This window comes from Corvus kubaryi, unplaced genomic scaffold (genome assembly GCF_017639235.1).
Source record: "Corvus kubaryi isolate FWS band 111438036 unplaced genomic scaffold, C.kubaryi_AGA036_p1.0 37334, whole genome shotgun sequence".
Taxonomy (NCBI): domain Eukaryota; kingdom Metazoa; phylum Chordata; class Aves; order Passeriformes; family Corvidae; genus Corvus; species Corvus kubaryi.
The window spans coordinates 16,248,216-16,269,025 of NW_024581108.1; the positions used below are offsets into that span (position 1 = coordinate 16,248,216).

Consider the following 20,810-nt stretch of genomic DNA (forward strand, 5'->3'; position numbering starts at 1 on the left):
CACCAGCAGGATGGGAATGGTGGTAACTTCAGCACAGCCGGGCTGGTGTTGAGGGATTCCATGCAACACCAACCCCATCACAGCAGGGTTGAGTTCATCCCAGGGCTGCACAGGAGAAGAGATTCTGCTCAGAGACTCCCCCCACTCTCCTGGGCTATCCAAGGTGGCCGGCAGATCACAGTATACCTCAGTGTCCTGTGCTGAAACCTTCTGCTTCAGGCAAACCTCTGCCAGGCAGCCTTGCCCTGCCTCGATCTGGCAGGAAGGCGATTTCTCTAAATCCCTCCTGGCCCCACACCACAGCTTTTTCCCCTTTCCTTGTTCCCTCATCTCTTCCCACAGGGAAGAGGAAGTGGGACAGTTTTATTAATAAACTTTCACTCCGGGCTGCCTCCTGTGAGCTCTGTGGTTCTGGAGGATAGAGCACGAGGGCGAGGAGCGCACGCCGTGGCACACGAAGCCAGGCCGAGCAGCCCGAGTGTGCCATGCGGTGGGGCTGGCACCTGGCACGGCTGGCGGCGAGAACGGCACGGGGCAAAGCCACCAGCGAGCGCCTCGGGAAAGGAGACGGGAGAACTCCTGATGAGCTCTGCGGGAAACTGGGGTCAGCTCCGGGACCCCCGGGAGAGCAGCGACCCATCGCAGAGTCCCCGAGAGAACGGGGTCGCGGCAACTGGGGGCGAGCGTGGGAGCGACCAGCGGACTCGCGGCGCCCCCTCCCCGCAGGACGGGCTCGGAGGCGCCGCTCGGGCGCGGCGGTGCTGCCACCTCCCGGCGCGGGAGCGAGCCGCGCCTCCAGCGCGTTGTGAGCCCTGAGCGGGGCGGAGGGTGCCGGCACCCGGCTAGGTTCGGGCGCTGCCGCGGGGAAAGCGGCACCGGCGGCCTCAGGGCAGGCGGCCACGACCTGCCTGGAACGGGATTCGAACCGGTGATCCTTCGCGCTCACCCCCGCGTGGTGCGTCCCCCAAAGCGCTCCGGGCACTTCCGGGCGCCTCTTGGCGGGAGCGGAAGCGACGCTGCCCGGGCCGCCGTATGCGCCGCACGTCCCGGTGGCCGCGGAGCCGGCGCCGGTGGGTGCGCGGGTCCCGCTCGGAGCGGGGCGGCCGCGGCCGCGCGGGGAGCGCCGCGTCCCGCACGCCCTCCTGCGGGCCTCCCGGGACCCCCCCGCGGGGCTGCGGGTTGCGGGCGCGGCGTGCGGAACCCCCGGGACCCGCCGGGTGCAAGGCCCCGTTGTTGGGCCTGGCGGGGGGATGGGAGGCGGCCGAGGGGGGTGTGTGTCTATGTAGATATAAGTGTGTGAGTGTGCGTGTGCATGTATATGCGTGTGTGTGTGCGGATATACGTGCGTGTATGTGTAAACACGCGCACCTACGCGTGTTTGTATGAGTCCGGGATACCCCCGCGGGAGTTAACCCCCGACCCCCGGTTTCCCGCCCTCCCAGAGCTGGAGGGGACGGTCAGGACGGCGCAGAGAAGGCCAGAGGGCAGGCGGAGACATGGCGACGGGGGCAGATGTACGGGACATCCTGGAGCTGGGAGGCGTGGAGTCAGAGAATACGGGCACCATCAACAAAAAGGACATCATCAACTCGGATAAGGTGAACTGCAGTGCCCTGAGGGGCTGCTGCCTGATTTCTAGGCACTGGCTGACCTTGCATGTGGTGTTTGGGGGGAATATTGAAAGAAAAGATGGAATAAAGCGTGTACCTTCTTAGTTACCTGTGCTGTGGCATCTGGTGTGGGATTTAAGCTGGAGCTGTGTAAGTGGTGTCCTGCTGAGCTGTCCAGGCCCCATGACATTTTCAGCTGTCTCCTAAAATTCTCATTTTGTGAAGTGTGATGCTATCTAGCCTCCAAACAGATGGAAATACCTGTTTTAGAAGAAAGAAAATATTGTCTGACTTGATTGAATGGCAGAAGTCTTCCAACCTGTGTGGGGAAGGTGTGTGGCTGGGGATTGGGACAGCTGGGATGCATTGCCTGTGGGAATGTTGCAAGTTAGTAAGCTCTGTTAAGGATGTGTGACATGATGTGCTGCATTCTGTGTGGTAATGTGCTACAGTATCTTGTTTTCTGTATTTTAAATTTGGGGAAGGTCGTGGGGGTCCCATGTTTTGCAAGATGTTGGGAAGGTGAACTTAGGAGTAGTTACGAGACGTGGAGGTGCTTTGAAATGTGCCCAGGGAGCTCTCTGGTACAGAGATGGTCTGATTTGAAGTAAAGCCTGTGTATTTGGGGAGAAAAACAAAACAGAACTAAACATACACAACTATCCCATCCCTAAAAGCACTTCCTGGCTGTCATTGTTTGCTTCCACTGAAACCTTTGTCTCTGAAGAGAAGCACTGTGGTTTCACTGCCTTGCTAGGGCATACGGTGTAATTGGTATAATGGAAAACCAGTGAGTTTGAGTCATTTAAAGGTTGAAATGTTAAAATTCCCGGTTACCAGCTGTGTTGGTGAACAGTGTCTGGTGAGCAGCTTGTTGGCTGGATTCAGCCTGCAGTGTTGCCACTGAGTGTTTGGAGTTGTGAGTTTTTTGATTTAAATGTGTGTTAGGCAGCAGAGAGCCAGAGGAGTACTGGTGGCTGGCTGTCTCTTCAGAGCAGAGACTAAGATGGGTTTCTCAAGTTTACTGTAATGGGGAGAGGGAGGAAGGGAATTTGCAGTGAAAAGTTTTGGGAGGGGTGCAGGAGGCCACTTGAACAAACCATTCTGAATTTCTACGAAGTACAGAAACAAAGCCAAACCAAAGGTGTAAGCTGTTGTCACATGGAGAGTGCAAAGTTGCTAATAACAGTGCAGCACTCGCTCAGGAAATAGATCTGTTCTCAATTAGAAAAGAAACAGATTGATGTCTTGAAATCACAAGAGAACCATGAAGTACTTTCCAGTCCATTAGTGACTGAGAATGTTAAAATAAAAATTACTAGGCATAAAAACATTTAAATCAGCATGACCAAGTAATTTGTTCTCAACTCCTAAAAGTGCTGGCTGAGCTGATCTCTGGCCTGCTGATATTAACTTTTAATAAATCTGGGAACTTTGGGGGAATTCCAGAAGCCTGTGTTCACACAGGGTGTGCGGTGACCTGTGGTTAACTGCCTTGGTTGGCCTTACATTGCTCCTGGGCAAACTGATGGACACACTAGGAGAAAGGTGTTTGATTAGGGATGAAAAGGTGCTGATATAATGCGTGTCTGTCATGAAGTTTTATGGAAAGTAGTTGCAGTCCAAGATGACAGGGACTTATTTTTTTCAGTGGGATCTTGAATTTGCTTGATAAAGGTAACTGGATTTAACACAATTTATGATGCAGTGTTAGTTTTACTACTGAAAAATATTCTGATTTAAAATTTGGTATTGATATGGTAAAAAAGTGTGTAATAGTAGTGACAGGGCTAGTAGTTATAAAGACAATACAGTTAGACCAAATGCTCGGTAAACTTCTTCCTCTTAAAGGAAGTGTAACTTGTTAGTGTGGCTGTTACTGTACCTACCTGAATCCAAAGCTGATCACCTGATACAGTTGATTACTGAGAAACTTGTAGATGTGGTATGAGTTGGACTGTGTCTCAGAAACCATCAATTCTGACAAGGGTTTAGGGGCCAGATTGAGTTGTGTACACTGAATTCCTCTTATGAAGAAACTGTCAAAAAATTGTTTGCTGTGTAAATGGGACAGTGGAGGTGGGGCTGGAGAACTTTGGTAGGTGGTACTGGTGGTTTTTCCAGGGGGCTACTGCAAGGGTGTGATCACAGCTGGTAAAAACGGAAGCTGCTGCAGAACAAAGTGACAAAAACCTTTTAAAAACTGGGAAGACATTTCCTACTATTTTCTCGAAAAAGGAGAGAATCAATTAAACGCATTAATACCTCTCAGAGAGGATAGTGCTTGGCTAGTAAGAAAAGACTTAGTGCACTGGCCTGTGCAATCTATAGCCAGATGTTCAGCTTGGAATTTAAGTGTGTTATCAGCAACAGCAAATGGGGGTACTGGTGAGCCCTATCACTGAAAGTGGGTACATTTTGTCTGTCAGTGTCTTCCACCAGGAACAGGCATTTTCCTGGAGAAATTCAAGGTGTCTAAAACCAGATAAGAGTAAAAACCATCACAGGGCACCAGGTTATACGGTTTTAGTTGTCCCTCGGACATTTCTACTTCTGAATCTAAAATGCAATTCTTCTGTTTCAGAAAAAATCCAAGAAGTCTTCAGAGACATTGACGTTTAAGAGGCCAGAAGGAATGCACCGAGAAGTTTATGCACTTCTCTATTCTGACAAAAAGTAAGAGCACATGGTCATCTGTGCAGGTTGTGGGGTGGCCTGGGCTTTTGGTAGCAGGGCAGCGTCCTCTTGAAACCAGGAGTGGTCTCACTACCCAGATTGATTCCCCTTTGTGCTTGGCCCATGCTTGTGCCCTTCTCTTAGTCATGGACAGTGTCTGTTTTCTCCCTTCTAAATTTGAGGGGTTTATTTGATGTAAGAAATTAATCAGATACAGGCACAATAGTCTAATGCAGACAAATGAGTGCTCTTACCCTTTGTATCCAGTTCTTTCTTAATCTCAACTGGGAATGACACCTGCTTTTATATCTGCAAAAAGAGTTCTGAGCCTGAAATCTCTTTGGGTTTGTCTTGGGCTGCTCCTTGCTTCTCATCACCAGCACTTTTCTCCACCACAGGGATGCACCTCCACTGCTGCCAAGTGATACAACTCAGGGTTATCGAACAGTCAAAGCAAAACTGGGCTCCAAGAAAGTCCGGCCTTGGAAGTGGATGCCTTTCACCAACCCAGCGAGGAAAGATGGGGCGATGTTCTACCATTGGAGGAGAGCAGCAGAGGAAGGGAAGGATTACCCTTTTGCCAGGTTCAATAAAGTAAGTGGGAGCACTTTCGAACAACAGCATATAAATAGTAGCTGGAAAATACCCTTCAGTCAGTTTCTTCTTGTCCAGACAGGAAGTGGATTCTTTCAACAAGTGAAGGCTGAGTTAGATTTGGTAATTGCATTTTAAATTGCAGCATGACCTGCAGCCATGTGACCATGGACTGGTGTCTCCAAATCATTCAGGCAAAGTGGGCTTTGTATGTGGCCAGAGCTTGCTAGAGACCCCTGTGTTTCAGGTGTGCAGTCATTGGTTTGGTGAGGAGGACTCATGCTATCTATCTCTGTTCGTGACCAACATTCTCCCCCTGATTACAGGCTCAGGGTAGTAAAAGATATTCTATCCTGACTAACACATAAAAGTCATAAGTCTTGTTATTTTGCTCAGTATGAAAAAAATCGCTTGAGCTTCATGGCCAGAAAGGTGGCTTGCAACCTCTTGGCCAGATTCCAGCACAGATGCTGAATTACTTTGTGTTCCCTCTGAAATTGCTCTTGTGGTATCAGTGTGGTGCAGTTCCCTGTTCTTTGCGTCTTACATTAAATTGTCACAATGTGTTGTTGTAATCTCCTGCTGTCTTTTGTCCCAGATGTATCTGCTTTGAGTGGCTGGGCCTTTCATGTGTATGCACAAAGAAAACTACATCAAGATTTATACTTCAAAGTCAGGACCTCCAAAGTTAGGAAGGAGCAGAGTTAGGGTGCTTCCATAATGTAATTTAACTCCCTTCATGATGCAAATCTGAAAGAGTAAAAAAAGCGTGTGCTAACATGATTCCACAAAAGCTCTGCTTGTGTGTAACCGTATACAATATTTTAAGTTTGTAACCCACAGAGCATCAGCTCTAACAAAGCTTGGCTTCCTGCAGAGTTAAGTGGTTGGTTGACCTTATATGTTAGAAGGCTCAAGCTCTGACTGATGCTTTTCCTCTAGCTGGGATGTTGGTAAGAGCCTCCTGTGGTATCTCTTCTCTGATGTCTGGGGTGGAAGTCTGAAGTATGACTCACTTAGTCGAAGCACCTACCTAGCTGTCTGAGTGAAACTTTGTGAGGCTAATTGTCTCTAAGACTACTGCTGGAACTGGTTTTGGCTGAATTCAACTGAGTTTATCGGAGGGGGACACACATCACATATGGGTGTTTTAATTATATGATTCTTGTTTCCTTAACTTTATCAGGTACTGTGAATTGACAGACAGACGAGCCTTCAGCAAGGCTGTAACCTTTAGATTAGTGGTACAGGCCTCTGCCATCTGCAAATGCCCAATTGCATAATATCAGGAGCAAGTTGTTATCCTTGTGGTGCTGTAGTTGAGAAAGTTGAAGGCACTGATGAAGAGTTTTGCAGATATTTGCTGTGTCAGAGGAATTTTTTTTACTTTTCCAGACTCTTTTGTGGGTTTTTTCTCACATGATACCTCTGCCTGAATCTTTCCCTCCCCTTGGAATGAACCTGTTTTCCTGTGTAGTCTGTCCTGTTGGTTGCTCAAGCTCTTTAACTCCTGGGTCACTGCTCAGTTGCTTTTCCTTTTCTCTGTGCTTCCAGTCTCCAGTCCAAATCCCTCCTCTTTGTTGTGAGATCCAAAATGTAAACTTGGGTTTCACCGTGTACACTGAGCCTTGTTTCAGGGTGTGAAACAGGAGTATAAAAGCAGCTTTGCTGGTGTTAGAGCAAAGCCCTCTCTCAGCCTTTTGGCTACCATCAGCAAGGGCTTAGAGAAAGTGTATGAGAATGGGGCAAATACATATTTTCCTGCCTTCTGGTGGCCTTTGGTTTAAGGATTTCTGAACTTGAAATTTGTGTTTAATAATTCTTGCTAGGTACATTCAGGGCAGAAAGCTGCTTTGTGAATAACCCATGCTAATGAGTTCTTCAGGCTGATTTTGTGTGGTGCGCAAAGGTGCTTTCTTCTCATTTCTGACTGCTGACTTGAGGTTTAGTCCCTCTGAGATCTTGTGTTACATGATGTAGTAAATTGTCCTTGCTGGGTGCTGTGTTTTCTGTAATTTGACGTGCCCTCCTGTGCACTCCCTTGTTCTCAAATATCCTTTCTTTTGAAATGGGTGGACTAGGAGTGAGTGTTCTACTTAAGAGAGCATGGTGGGTTTATGTGGGCTCTGTTTCTCTATCTCCCTCATAATTTTTACGGTTCAATTTGTATTTTTACCTCTATTAGGCATTGTGCTGATGTTTTCATAGAACTATCTTGTGGCTCCAGGATCCTGAGCAGTTTCAGCTAATTTAATACTCATCACTGTGTGAGTTTATAGTGTGAAATGTTGGACTGAGAGAGGTTTTCTGGGCTGTTGAATCCTCCTCTTGGCTCTTTCAGGTCCTGCCACCATCCAGTCCCTTTCACAAATTGATCAAGTTCCTTTTGAAAAGCACTTGGCTTTTCCTGCCCCTGTGCTTCCTTGGGAAGCTCTTCTAGACTGTCTTTGCTCCATTTCATTTCCAGGTTAAATTTTCCATGTTAAATTGGCATTTTTTTGCAAGTCAATTTCTTTGTTCTTATTTCAGTTGTTCTTTTCTTCCCATGGGTATTCCTTTCATTTCATCTAACAGACTTGAAGCCTGCAGTCAGATTCTCTTTCAGACTTCCTTTGCTAGGCTGCATTCTCTTCCAGTCTGCTGTGGGAAGACAAGCTCTCCACCCCATTACTCATGCTCTTCTCTCTACTTGTTTCCATTTCAGTGCATCTTTCCTGACCAGGGATCAGTAGTGTTGTAGTTGGTATTCATGCCAGTATTCTTGTTGTGCAATTGAAACACTGCCAATTTCTGCTGGAAATCCCTCTCTGGGGGTCACAGTTGCCTTTTCATGGTTATGTTGCATTTGAATGTATAGTCAGCCTGTGGTTGGCTCAAGCTTTCCATCTGTTCCTACCTTCTCATTTCTCAGTGGTTCTCACCTGAGCAGCCATGAGTGGGAGCTGAGGAAGTGTTTTGGAAGTGTCTTTGCTCTTGTCGCGTTCTCTTGTCTGATGAGGAGTCTGCCACCTTCCCTTCCATCCACTGCAGAGGACCCTGCTGCATCTTCTCATATGGAAGTGGTACTTGAAGGTTGAGGTTCAGTGCATCCCCAAGAGATCTGCTTCACCTTTGAGTTTCTGTCTCAGTGGTGGAAGAAGGGCAGTAGACCTAAAGAGGCTGTTATTTGGAGGCTCAGAAATGCTCCTCCGAGCTGTATGGAGTTCATGAGGATGACTTTCCTGGTGACAGGACACAAAACCACAGAGGTGTTGAAGCACATCTGCTACTTGAATGCACACAATTTTCTTGTGAAGGTAGGACCTCCTCAGGCTAAGCAAAGCTTTGCTGCAGGAGGAAGGGAGTGAGGGGGAATAAGGGAGGAAAGCACAGGCTTATTTACACTTTTGCTTTACCACATGCTAGGATTTCCCCTAATATAGTAAATATTTTTGCTGTTTCTTTAGTACTCATGTGACACTTGTGTTCTGGATAGAGCCCTTGCAGAGCAGTTCCAGACTGGGGACAGTACTGTGGGCTTGGCCTTTTAGGCACCTGGGACACAGAGTTGGACTGTCATTTGGCTCTGTGGTTCTGCTGGAGAAAAAGGTCTATGAGGAAGGGAGTGACAAAGTTGTTTGCCAAGTTTATGGCCTTCAGTTGTACAGTCTTTCAGATCTTCATGATAGTGTCTGCGCCAAACATGAAAGAAGTAGTCTGAGTATCAAAGCAGAAGGTGTGCTAAAGGCTGGGGACTCCTGCTCCTTGCCTTTCCTGTTCTTCCTGTACAAGTGAGCATGTCCCAACCCAAGTGAAGAGTCAACTGTCAGAGCAGTTTATGCCAAGATATTGGTTTTGCTGTATGGGAGGAATGCAGGGAGGCTGGCTGAACCTTGGTTTCACTGTCATGTTAGCCTGCTAATTTTGAAATCCATAGTCAGGATGTGGGTCGCTGACCTCTGCCTGTGTCAGACACCTGAAATAGGTTTCAGCCTCCTAGGTGGCAGTTCCTGGTAAGCTTCCCTGAATGTCACGTTATGGCCTTGGGATCACACATTGCTCCATATCAAGTCCTCTGCCTGCTCATCATGTTTCCTACTACCAGGACTCATTGCTCAGGGTCCTGGCAGCCCCCTCCTGTCAGTACTGTGCTCATTTTCTTGGCTCAGGTATCTTGGCAGTGAGGAGGGCAGTGCTGCAGGAGAGCTACCATGGTTTTCTCTTCTCTCCATAGACAGTGCAGGTTCCTGTCTACTCAGAGCAGGAGTACCAGATGTATCTCCACGACGACGCGTGGACCAAAGCTGAGACAGACCATCTCTTTGACCTGGCTCGGCGCTTTGATCTGCGCTTCGTGGTCATTCACGACCGCTACGATCACCAGCAGTTCAAGGTGAGTCCTGGGGTCAAGTTGCTGCTAGCAACCTGCTGCTATGGCATGTGCAGGGCTTTCTGCACTTGAAAGACTAAATTACCCTTTATATCAACTTAATTAGGGGAAAATAATGAATTATTGGCAGCAAGGAATATTGAATTCCCAGCACAAGGCATTGCTGCTTGCTTTGTTTGTAATTAAATCTACTGTGACTTGTTCTCATTCCCTGTTGTGTTTTATTAGAAAGTTAGAAGGTTTGCACCTGCCAGGAGAACAGCTTGTTGTTCCTTGGAGAACAAGCAGCTGGGGAGTTTGTTTATTTGAGCAGGCTAGGTGTTCTGGATTTCAGTCTAGGCCCTTGGAGAAGGATCTGCCAATGAACCCTGAGGGTTGGGACTTCTCCATGGTACTGTTCCTGACTTGTGGTCTGACATGGTGCAGGTTTCCATCATCTCTGCTGTGAAATGAGGACCATCAGTGGTCTGAAAATGCAACCCTGGTGTCATGATTGCAGATCTCCTATACTGGTTCCATGCCTCCTGGTGACAGAGGGAGTGTTGTGGCTTCTCAGAACAGATCCAAATCCTGTAACTTTTTGCTGTCCTCTGAAATGCTCACACGAAGAGCCTGTAGCGAAGTAAAATAGCAAGAGTATGCTCGGCTGAGCAGCCCAAACATCTTTGGTACTGGGGTTAATGGGACACAGCTCAGACTTCATGAAATGATGGGCTGCAAATTGTTGCAGCTGATACCTTCTTGGTTGTGACTTGAATGACCATTGTCTGGAGCAACTTGGAGACCTGCACATTTGTTGCAAGTTTCCTGCTTGCAGACTTTCTCCTCTCAACTCTCCTTGCATCTTTTTATCTTCACTGCTGGGGGTGCTTCACCGCTGTATTGTCTCTAAACCCTCAGCATTGTTGGATCTTTCGGTGGGTGTTTTTAAAGCAGAACCTGTGAACCCATGACAGTTAATTCATGCAGCTCACTGAGAAACTCCTCCTTCCCTGTCATTCCCCTGGCACCTACAAGGGTCCCTGCTGACCTTCCTCCCAAGCACTGTGTCTTGTCTTGTACTTGATGTGACATCCTTCAGCCAGTGGTCCTTAGGTGGCTATTGCACAAGGTTTTGCTTGGTTCTTCCATAATGTTGTCCTCCTGTGATGTCTTCCACAGAAAAGGTCAGTAGAGGATCTGAAGGAACGGTATTACCACATTTGTGCCAAGCTGGCAAACATTCGTGCGGCTCCGGGCACAGACCTGAAAATCCCAGTCTTTGATGCTGGCCATGAGAGACGAAGGAAGGAACAACTGGAAAGGCTTTACAATAGGACACCAGAGCAGGTAACTTGGGGAAGAGAGCATCACTGCTCCAAAAGATTGATAAGTTGAGTCGGTAGGTGTGTGATACAGGCCAGAGGGTGGGAAAGGTTAAGAAGGGCTGGAAAAGAAAAGAGCAGCAACTGAGTACAGCTTTTTTTGTTGGGTTAATGTCCCTTTAAGGAGTTTAAAAGGACACTAACTGAGAAATCTGACTATACAGGAGAAAGGGCTACATGAGCAGAGTTATGGTCTCCAGTAACTGCCAGGACCTTCTCAGTGACACTGACTGTATTAGTCCTTTGATAGAAGCAAATTCTCTGGTCAATGTCTTTACGAGTACCGGAGTATCATGGAGAGAGAATTATTTATTTGAGAGTAAAAATCTTTCCAGAAAACATCAAAGACTAAATCTGCATGCTTAGTTCTCCTCTGTGTTGAAGCTATGTAATGGTCCTAGGGTTTAGAGATTAAGAAACTGTGTTCTCCATAGGCTGGGGGAAAGCATCCTTTTCAGTTAATTCCCTCCAAGGACAAGTTCATATGGGACTTCTTCCCCCCATTGACAGGTGTCAGTACTAGGCCTAGTTGTTCTGGGTTCTGTATGCTGTATCTGGGGAGGGGAGCCAGCTTTTCACAACACTGTATTTGCAACTACAGCGTATTTGGGCTTTTTTACCTTTCTGTCTGTGCTTTTGGACTCCGGAAGATGGGATTAGTAATTTATGGATTGTTGAAGGGTGCATCATAAATGTTGTAATGCAGTACCTGCCGGATTGTAGAGTGGCATTGCCACGGGTACAGGGTAAGGTTATGGAGTGTAATCTGCCCTACAAATCCAAGAAGTTAAGCAGGAGCATAAAGTCATTCCCAGGCTGGCCCGGGGCAGAGCTGTTATCGGTAGATGGCCCCCTTGCCTTGCCAGGCCTCCTCTGCTCTCTGACTGCCCTGACGTGCTCTGGTCTGCAGGTGGCAGAAGAAGAATACCTCATCCAGGAGCTCCGCAAAATTGAAACCAGGAAGAAAGAGAGAGAAAAGAGAACCCAAGACCTGCAGAAGCTCATCACAGCTGCTGACACCACCACTGAGCAGAGGCGTGCTGAGCGCAAGGCTCCCAAGAAGAAGCTGCCACAGAAGAAGGAGACAGAGAAGCCTGTAAACATTTCTCTCTTTTTTAAATTTTTTTTTTAAATTTTCCCTTTCCCCTGTTTATGCTCTGGCGGGGTAATGTGTTTTCTGCAGCAGTCCTATGGGGATCAGGCCCTTTTTGGGTAGGGGGGGAGTAATGGCTGGCTGCCTTCTGGCAGATGTTTTTTCGTTGCATCTTTGGCAGGCAGATTGGTGTAAGGCAGCCATTGTCAGAGTCCACTGGTGTGCTCTCTGTCTCTCCCTCATTGGAAAAATGCTGTTTTAAGTCCTGTTTCTCTTTCCCTCCCTGAGAAAAGGCATGAAATAATGCCAACCATTCATGCATCATGGCAAGGAGAAGCATCTGTCTCCCTGCTTCTTCCAAGTGTGTTCTGTTACTGCTGTAGGATTGGCCCACAAACCCATTGTCTTTCACCTGCTGTCTTTTCCTAGTCCAAGTTTTCCTTTCCTCCCCAACTCCTGGATCTCAGCAGCATCTCCCCAAGCTCAGTACATGCCCCTCTCCTGATCCTGAGCTGTGATCAGAGCAGCCCTGCTGTGGGACTTGTATTGTGGGAACCATTGCTATTTCTCCATGAGCTGAGCTGAAGTCTAAGGAGCCCAGAACACAGGTTTCAGTTCACATTTGATGCTACCTCCGTTTCCCTTTCTGGAAAGAGGAGGACAGCATGGACTGATGTAGGTTCAGCACCTTCAGTAGGAAAGGGCTGTTAAAAAAAAATCTCAGATGTTTCCAGTGAGTCTCTGGGAATTCCTGTCCCTCCACCTTGTGAACAGAGAGCACATGTGCCCTTTTTCTCCAAAAGGTTCTGTACGGAGAGGGGGGAGAAGCGGTGAATTCTAGACAGTTATTGCTTGAAGTGTGCCTAATGGTCACCACTTCCTCAGAACACTCTTTTGGTGTGTTGTGGCACATGCGTGTCCCTGCGATGTGATGAGTATAGTATCACTGGGCACCCTGTGCATTGCATTCCCTTAAGGGTTGTTCTGGGAAAGCTCAGCCATGGCTGGCATATCTCCCTATAAAGACAGCAGTTTGTCATTGGTGGTAATGAAAAAAAGAGGGCTAGAGAATGGGGCTGGGAAGATGCTGAGGATGCCAAGATGAGGGAGTCCACCCCTAAGTGTTGGCCGGGGCCTGTCTGCAGGCATGTAGTGCATAGGCACACCAGGGCAGGCAGAGAAGCAGCTTCTGTTGTTGCACAAGCATCATTTCAACCATGACAGAGTCCATTAGGAGTCAATTACCAACTATAGCCGGGAAATGTTAAAAAAAAAATTGCATTTTAACTAAGAATTTGAATCGGGAGCTGCATCAGCATCATTTCAACAAAGGAAAATCATTTAGCAAGGAGTCAATTGAGGTTGAAGCGTTTACAGCATGTACAGGCTGTACAGGCACATGAGGCAAAAGAACCCATTTAATTGCTTATTGCCGAATGCAAGTCAGAGTTGGCTCGGCTGAGGCAACGATGCTGATTTCCCCACACTGCTTGTGGCAGGGTGTTCAGCGACAGGCTGAGGGGCAGAGTTCAGGGAGTTTGGAAGCCAGCCTTCATTCAAAGGAAGCAGAGAGGATTGGTTTTCGATTGCAGCCTTGTTTGTCTGTAATAATGCAAGCAGGGAAGCTATATCCTACCAAAGATCAAAGTGATCTCTACAAGTTTATGAGCCCTGTTGGTAGTTAGAGAATACTTTTTCCTTCATGGTCATGTTTAGGAATCTTTTCCCAGGTCCTCTATTTATTGGACAGACTACAGATAACTGAAATAATCTTAATGCCTGGCCATGCAGAGTGGTTTGCAGGGTGCCACCTCAAGATTAAGAGATAGCTGATAGGGATGTGAGAGTCACTGGCAGGGAACTTCAGAAATTGAATCACTGTCCTTCAGCATCTCTCGTGATCTTGGGGCAGCCCTGGCTGTCTCAGCCCTATCTGGAACAAAGAGCAAGCTCTAGAGCCTCTCTGCATAGAAATGTGGGAGCAGCAAGGCAAATGCTGTCTCCAAAGAAATGGGGAGATTTGAGGTGACTTAGTTTTGGAAAACATGATTGTGCATGTGTTTTTGCGGAGGTTGTGGCTATTCTTAGCTTGAATCATAAGCATTGCTGACCCATTCCGGGGACCCCAAACCATTCAGTGCAGAGATAGCCTGGTTTAATAGTTTAAAAGTCTGCTCACCTTTTGCTTTGCTCGTCAGCACAGATTTATAAGGGATTGCATTTATTTTTTTCCATTTTGTTGAAATGCAGCTATGTGCCCTACTGTTAGCAGCAGAAGCACTGGAAGTTCGCTGCATTCTAATGCTGTGCTTAAAATACAAAGTAAGAAAGAAAACTGTCTAATGAGTCGACAAATGGCAAAACATGTATGAACAGCAGGCCTCCCTGGGAGGGGGCAGTCCTTGCATCCTCATTAGTGGGCTCATGTCTGTACAGATCAGAGGTTTCTCAGCTTATTCCTTAGAGAGTTTGCAGTCAAAAGCCAAGATTTAGGGAAGTCCTGGGCTGTTTTGATCAGCGAAATGGGTCTAAGTTGGATAAGGATGATTCTGTGCAAATATGTATGAATACCATTTAGGGTCAGGGTTTCTGTATGGGTGGATGTAAGTTTCTGTGCAGAGCAGTGCATTTAAACTAACTGACCAAAAATGTTTGAGCTTTCCAGCGACACCTTGAACTGGAGTAGTCTTCTCAATGAATTTCTTGGGATTTTCCCACTGAATCCCATTGCCTGGGATTTTCCTCTTGCCTCATCTCTGACACGTGGCCGTGGCAGGTGGTTCTCTGTCATAGGAAACAGTGTTTCCCCTTCAGATAGTCTCTGTATGAAATCTTGCGTTTCTTGTGTTTCCTCCATCAACACATCCTGTTTCGCTCTCTTTCAGGCTGTTCCTGAGACTGCTGGCATCAAGTTTCCTGACTTCAAATCTGCAGGTGTCACGCTGCGGAGCCAGAGGGTAGGCTCTTGTCCTGATCCTGTGGGATCTCTGTTAATGTCTTTCACTTTGCCTGTCTCTCTCCTTGTCTGTTCTCCTTTTATAGCTAAAGAAAGTCAAGTTCTTGCCTCTAAAATAAGAAAGGAATTCCATAAATGTGGAGACTCAGAAACCTGGAATGCTGGTTCTGTGAAAGCCAACTCACTGCCTTGCAGAGGCACCTGAACTTGCTGGTGTTTGTCACTGGTGTGCCTGCTCTGCTGTTAGGCACCTGTGACAGAACCAAGTGGAACTGTCTAGTCCAAACAGAGCTCACAGCCAGAACTAATGAGCCCCATGGAGCACGTGTGTTAATTGAGAGGTGCTTTTGGAGTGGTTTGGGCTAGAAAGGACCTTAAAGATCATCTAGTTAAGATGATTAAGAACTGAATGTTCAGGTTGTGTCTTGAAAAAAACAGACACACATAAACACATACAAGTTTTAGCTTTTCTATTTACATTATCTTAGAAAATATTTTTTGGAGAAGCCCCTGTGTTCATTCTGTTGCAGAGATATTCCTGAGTAGAGAACTTTCTTGATGTTTTTGTATTGCTTTCTTATATCAGCAAGACTTGACACTTGCCTCTTAGCCACAGGCTTTGGGATATCAAATAACTTAAACCTGCTTGGTCAACTGAATGTTTTCAGAGGAATTTTGATCCTGTGTGCCCATACTAGTGCTTTTTGCTTTTTTCCTAGCCAAAAAATAAAAAGATTTTTAGTTTCTTTATTAATGAAAAGTTGGATAAGTATGTTCCTTGCCTGGCACTCTCACTTGGCATAGTAAATTTAAAAGACTGTTTTTGTGGAATGTTCTTTTGATATCAGAATGGTTTCAGATCTTCCTAGCTGTTAATAGAAATGTGTTTGGGATAATGCTGCTTCCATGTACAGGTGCATGGGTGTGTTAGAGGTGGGATGCCTCAGCAGGGTCACTGCTCAGGGGCCCCTTCAGTGTACTGGTGCCACCATCTGCAGGATACCTGTTCAAGTGAGGGGCTACAGCCTTGAGGAAATCACAGTCCAGAGGCAAGCAAGACTGCAGTGCATGTGTTGAGATTTATTGAGACGTGGCAGACATGTTCTTGGGCACTAAGATAAATAGAGTAATTTATGGAGATTGATTTGGATTTTGAAAACTAATAAGTAATGGTTGATCTTTTTAATTTTTTTTTACCCCCTCTGGAAGAGACGCTGAGCAATAACATATCAGTGATGGAACCATCTGGCAAAGCCAGCAGCCTTTTTGTGCACCAAACAGGCAATTCAAATCCCAGCCTTCATGGAAATGGGTGCTTACATGCTTTTATCTGTTCCTAATGCTCACAAGATGCAGTGCTAAGCTGAGGCACGGCAGTCTGATTCAGCAACTTTTAGTCTGCAGTATCCAAGCTCCTGGAATGACCTAGTGCAACTTTCTATGCTCTGCTTGAAATTTTTAAGGAGATATATGCTGTTCTTAGAATTAGTGGTGGTTTGTGAATTAAGAAAGATGGTACATCACTGATCTGGGTGAAAAAACAACACTTTGCTGTTTGGAAATGTGAAACCTACCTCTAACCCAGAAAAATGAATTCATTTGTGGCTTTTAGCCAGTCACTTGGCTTCCTTTTCCAAGCCTTCCCTATTTTTAAAACAGGAGCTATTAGACTCACTTGCTTCACAGATGCCTGATGGGGAGAATTAATTACATGAGGTCAGTACAGGCCTTTTGAACTGGTAAGAGGTGCTGAAGTGCCAAATGTTATGGAGCTGACACAAGTCCATGCTAATCCAAATTATTTTACTTGTGGGATTTATATGGCAAACCCTCTGAACTCCAGTGATGTGGAATTGATCAGGGTGGAGGCTGACTAGGACTAAGTGAGGAATTCGAATGAAGTGCTGGAAATTCATACTCTGGCAACATCCAGTATAAGATGTTTTGCCCTTAGCACATTGAAAAATGATATCTAAAAGCTTGTGCTGTACTACAGCAAGTCCTTTTGCCTGAAGACCTAAAGAGTTCCTCACCTAAAAGCTTCTATTGTCCTCCTTTATTTTATACTTCGCTACTGTGCTTTACGCCTTCATGGTTAGGTGAAGTTGGATTTTGCACTGAGATCGGGGCTCAACCTCTGTCATGTGTGAAAAATGTACCATATCATCCCCAGGATAATAGCACTTACTCTTTGATTAGAGATTTTTTTTTTCCTGAGGATTTACAATTAGTCTGAAATCTGAGTTAAAATTAATTTATAGAAATGAGTCCTTGAAGAAAAAGTTAGGAATCCGTATTCAACTTAATTTGTTCCCAGTAGTTTTTATGACAATAGCCATGGCTCTTCAAATTCCCCCTGTCGTTAAAGCTTACACAATCTTACGGACAGGCTGAATTTGAAGACTGTTTTTTTTTCCCTGTGAGGATTAATGGTCACTTACAGCCATTATTCTTCATAACCGAAAGTTTCTCCTTCAGCAGACGCTGAAGAGTAATCTTCTGCTGTGAGTTCGACAAGCTGCCTTCTATCAGACTGGCTTCAGTCTCCCATTGTTCTCCATGGGACTGTGGCCACAGGCAAAGGAGGCCACAGCCCCTGTGCCCTTGCTCGGCATGGGATTTCCCTCTGCCTCCTGACAGCACAGACTGCAAGTTTCTCTAAGGCAGTGGGAAGCTGGGCATTATGAAAAGCTTCCTCTTGATTCAAGGCAGCATATTGCCTTGGTGCCACTGGGAACAGGAGGCAGTAGCAGGTGTTTGGAAAGGGGTGAGAGAGTTTCTTGAAAAGAATTTTAGACCTTTGCCTTTCCTGTTAGTAAAACAGTGTTATGAAAATAACATCAGAAGTGTATTATTAATCCTAAGCATTACTTCTGGAAAACTTCCTGTTATACCAGGTCTGCTCAGCTGGGAGGTCAGACAGCCAAAGAGCCAGAGGAAAAGAGAGTCGGGTAGGGAATTTGAGCAGGGAAAGGTGAAGAAAAGACTAAAGGGAAAGCAGGGAGCTGTGAGGAGGGAATGCTTTGCTGTGGATCTGCCTGAAGGAAAGGAAAATGGGAGCTGTTGAACTTGAATCTTTTCCAGGATCCAGACAAACCAACAGTAACCACATGTTTGTGATCTGGGCATGATGTTGCAGAACTGAATTTGTTTTGATTTCACCACAGTGTTTCTGTACCATGTTATTTTCAGCTTTAAGTTTAACCTTTGACTTTATTGTGTTCAGAGCACTTGACTTAGGCATACTTAACATCTCTGCAGTGTGTTTTAAGTAGCTTTTCTCTCTCAGCTCTGCCTGTGAATTTTAACTTAGGATTTCAGTAATGCTGTTGAATTGTTGCAGCAGTGCTTTTAAGAAGGAGGGTGATGCATGGAAAAGGATGGATGTTTGTACCTACTCCTGCACGTTGAAGTGTATGTCTGTGTCCTTGCTCTTTTGTCGTGGGTTTGGAAGCAAAGGAACTGGAAGATAATTGATTGAGTGGTGTCTCATCTGGAAACAAAACAAAACTCTGTGATGAAAAAGAGTTTGTAGAATTTTCAGTCTGCAGAAAGGACTGAGGGATGCTCCAGCTTAGTCATTCAAAGAATTCAAAGGCTTCCAGACAGCAGCCTGACTCCATCTGCTTAACTGGGATCTTGTAAACAATTTGCCAGTTGAACAAATTAAGAAAGAAGTAAAGGAAAGAAAATTACAAGTAGAGCTTTAGTACCCCTTGATTCAAATATTCACACTCACCAGCTTTTAAATATTTAGTAGCCTTCTGAACACTTTTTTAGTACTGATTTATGAATAAGAATTTACTGTGGTGGTGTGGGGAGAGCATGTGTGAGTTCTTCCATTTTTTTTTTTCTTGGAGTGAGAACTAAGTGCTTACTGCAAGTCCAAGGTGAATGATATTTCTAGAGGAAGATGGGGTTGTATGTATGTGTTTAGACATGTTTATTCTCTGTATTTGATCTGACCAATAATTAAATGGCCAAGCATGCTGGCTGCTTACTCTGCATTGGAGGCTGCTGGCTCTGTTCCTACCCTATCATTAATGCAAACCCAGACCTCATTGGCAGTGAACATGTGAAACATCTGTCTGTCCTCCTGTGATCAATACGGTCCCTTCAGAGGTTCAGCTTTTGGAAGCAGTTCCATAAAATACCAGTTATTTTTATTTGGATTTGATAAATTTAATTACTTGAAGCAATTAATTATTTATTTGTTTTGTATTGATTGCACTCCAAGGCATTCTGACATCAATCTCATGGAGATCAGCACACCCTTATGAGGTGGGAAAGTTTATGTTTCCAGGTCTGAACATCCCGTGGATTAGTTAGCTGAGATGTGCTTGTTGCTTCTGCTAGCAATTTTTCATTAGTGAAGTTGTATGTTTTGCACTCTACAAGAGAGTGGCTGGGAGTAATTTCCACAGGGAGTCTGACAGAGGTGTAGAAGGAAGTAATTGTCTCATTTCTGTGAATAAAAGTTATGAAGAAATGATGCAGGCTGGATCGAATTCATGTTGTGGCATTGCCATCTATTTGTTGTATTACATGCCCTTTAATTAGGGCCAAGAGAGTGCTGGTGCATTTCCTAATCAAACTCCTCTCTGTAGAGAATGAAATAAGATGAAAATATTGGCGTATTTATTTTTAAAGAGAACTGCAAAGGATACAAAATCTTGAATGAACTGGAGAAGGTGAATCCAACACATCTCTTCCTCCATTCTTGTTCTAAGCCAAAGCAAAAGGCACTTAAATTGCTGAGAGAAAATGCATCCATCACCTTTTTTTTTTGTGGGGTCGTTGGGTTGGTGTGGGAGAGCATCTGGACCAAAGCCTTAGTAGGTTCTCGGGTGTAAGGAGAGCGCTCTGGGTACAGGAGTGGGATCACTCTGGGTATAAGATCTTTAAAATAAGTTGCAGTTCTGGAAAGGACACTCCGTATTGCTGCTTCTGTTGAATCATCCAGTACCAAACAGTGTCCATGCAGTATGAGGCCTCAGGGACCTTTGTCGGTCCTGGATTTGAGAAGCTTTTACTATCTTTGTGTGCCCATAGTGACACAGTTTCAGGTATCATTCATCAGCCAGTTTTATTGTGTGTGACTTGTGCAGAGCTCCATATATATCACTTTTTTCTTTCATTAGTGTAACCAATATAATGATCGAACTGTAATTAGTCACTGTGGTTGTTTGTATTTGTGTAAGTGGAGATTCAGTTAAATTATTTAAGAGAAAAGCAACATCAATTCAAGACATGCATGTGTTGCTACACTTTCCTGTGTCTGATCTGGAAGTTTACATAACGTTCTTGTACTATGGTAGAGTGTCCGTGGAATTCCCTCTCCTGTGGCCTGTGTTAGGCCTCCTCCCTGCAATCACAGCACACACTTCTGTGCTCTTGATTTGCTTCTGTCAGATGCAGCTCAGAGGCTGCAGCCATTTCCATTTTCTGCAGCCACCTCTACAGGTCTCACCTTGGTCTCCGTGCCTGTAGTGAGAGGCAGGGGTAGGACTGTCTGGGAATCTGCACAGCTGCTTAAAGCAAACTACTACACTACTGTAGTGTCATTCTGGTGATGTGCTTTTAGCATAAAATACCCCCCGGTAAAAATGTCCTGTGCAGTTCTTTCTTCTGCACCATGTATTTTCTTATTTTTTCCTACACAAACACTTTCTGTAGTCCTTTTGCATTTGTTTTATAGGCTTGCACTATTTTTAAAGCAAAAGGTATTTAAGGACAAGGAATCTCAGGATTGGTAAGTGGCAGATAATACTTTGCTTGCCAGAGGATGTCCATCTTGTAAATGGGAGGCAGTCCTGGCAAGGTGTGAATTCCTCTTGTCTTCTCAGGTGTCTTGTTTCTTGTCACAACCTGTGTGTCAAATGGGGAGAAAGCCGGTGCTTGCCAGGTTCTCAGCCGTCATTGTGTGGATTCCAAGTAGCCCTAAGTTAAAGGGCCGCTTGTGCTGTGTCAAAGCAGTCTGTACCCCCTTTCTAGGGGAGAAAGGGTGGGAGACTATAAAAACCTTGAATACCCTTTTGCCTGCACTGGTGAAAACCCTTCATGCTGAAATGTTGATACTTCAGGACTTTGGTTCCTTCAGGAAATCTTTTAGCTTTACCCCTTGAATCAGTGCTACAGGTGAATAATG

General features: G+C 45.6%; 1 protein-coding gene across 1 annotated transcript in view; it reads left to right on the forward strand.

The window, feature by feature from the left end:
* The first annotated feature begins 978 nt into the window (after positions 1-978).
* The window catches only part of DMAP1 (DNA methyltransferase 1 associated protein 1), a 31,403-nt gene continuing 11,571 nt past the window's right edge, over positions 979-20,810 (forward strand). Inside the window, exons 1-8 of the mRNA XM_042030526.1 lie at positions 979-1,070; positions 1,443-1,598; positions 4,195-4,286; positions 4,685-4,880; positions 9,094-9,252; positions 10,411-10,578; positions 11,524-11,709; positions 14,592-14,663. Coding sequence (XP_041886460.1) covers positions 1,497-1,598; positions 4,195-4,286; positions 4,685-4,880; positions 9,094-9,252; positions 10,411-10,578; positions 11,524-11,709; positions 14,592-14,663 — 975 coding nt within the window. The 5' untranslated portion in view covers positions 979-1,070; positions 1,443-1,496. The remainder of the gene's footprint in view (positions 1,071-1,442; positions 1,599-4,194; positions 4,287-4,684; positions 4,881-9,093; positions 9,253-10,410; positions 10,579-11,523; positions 11,710-14,591; positions 14,664-20,810) is intronic.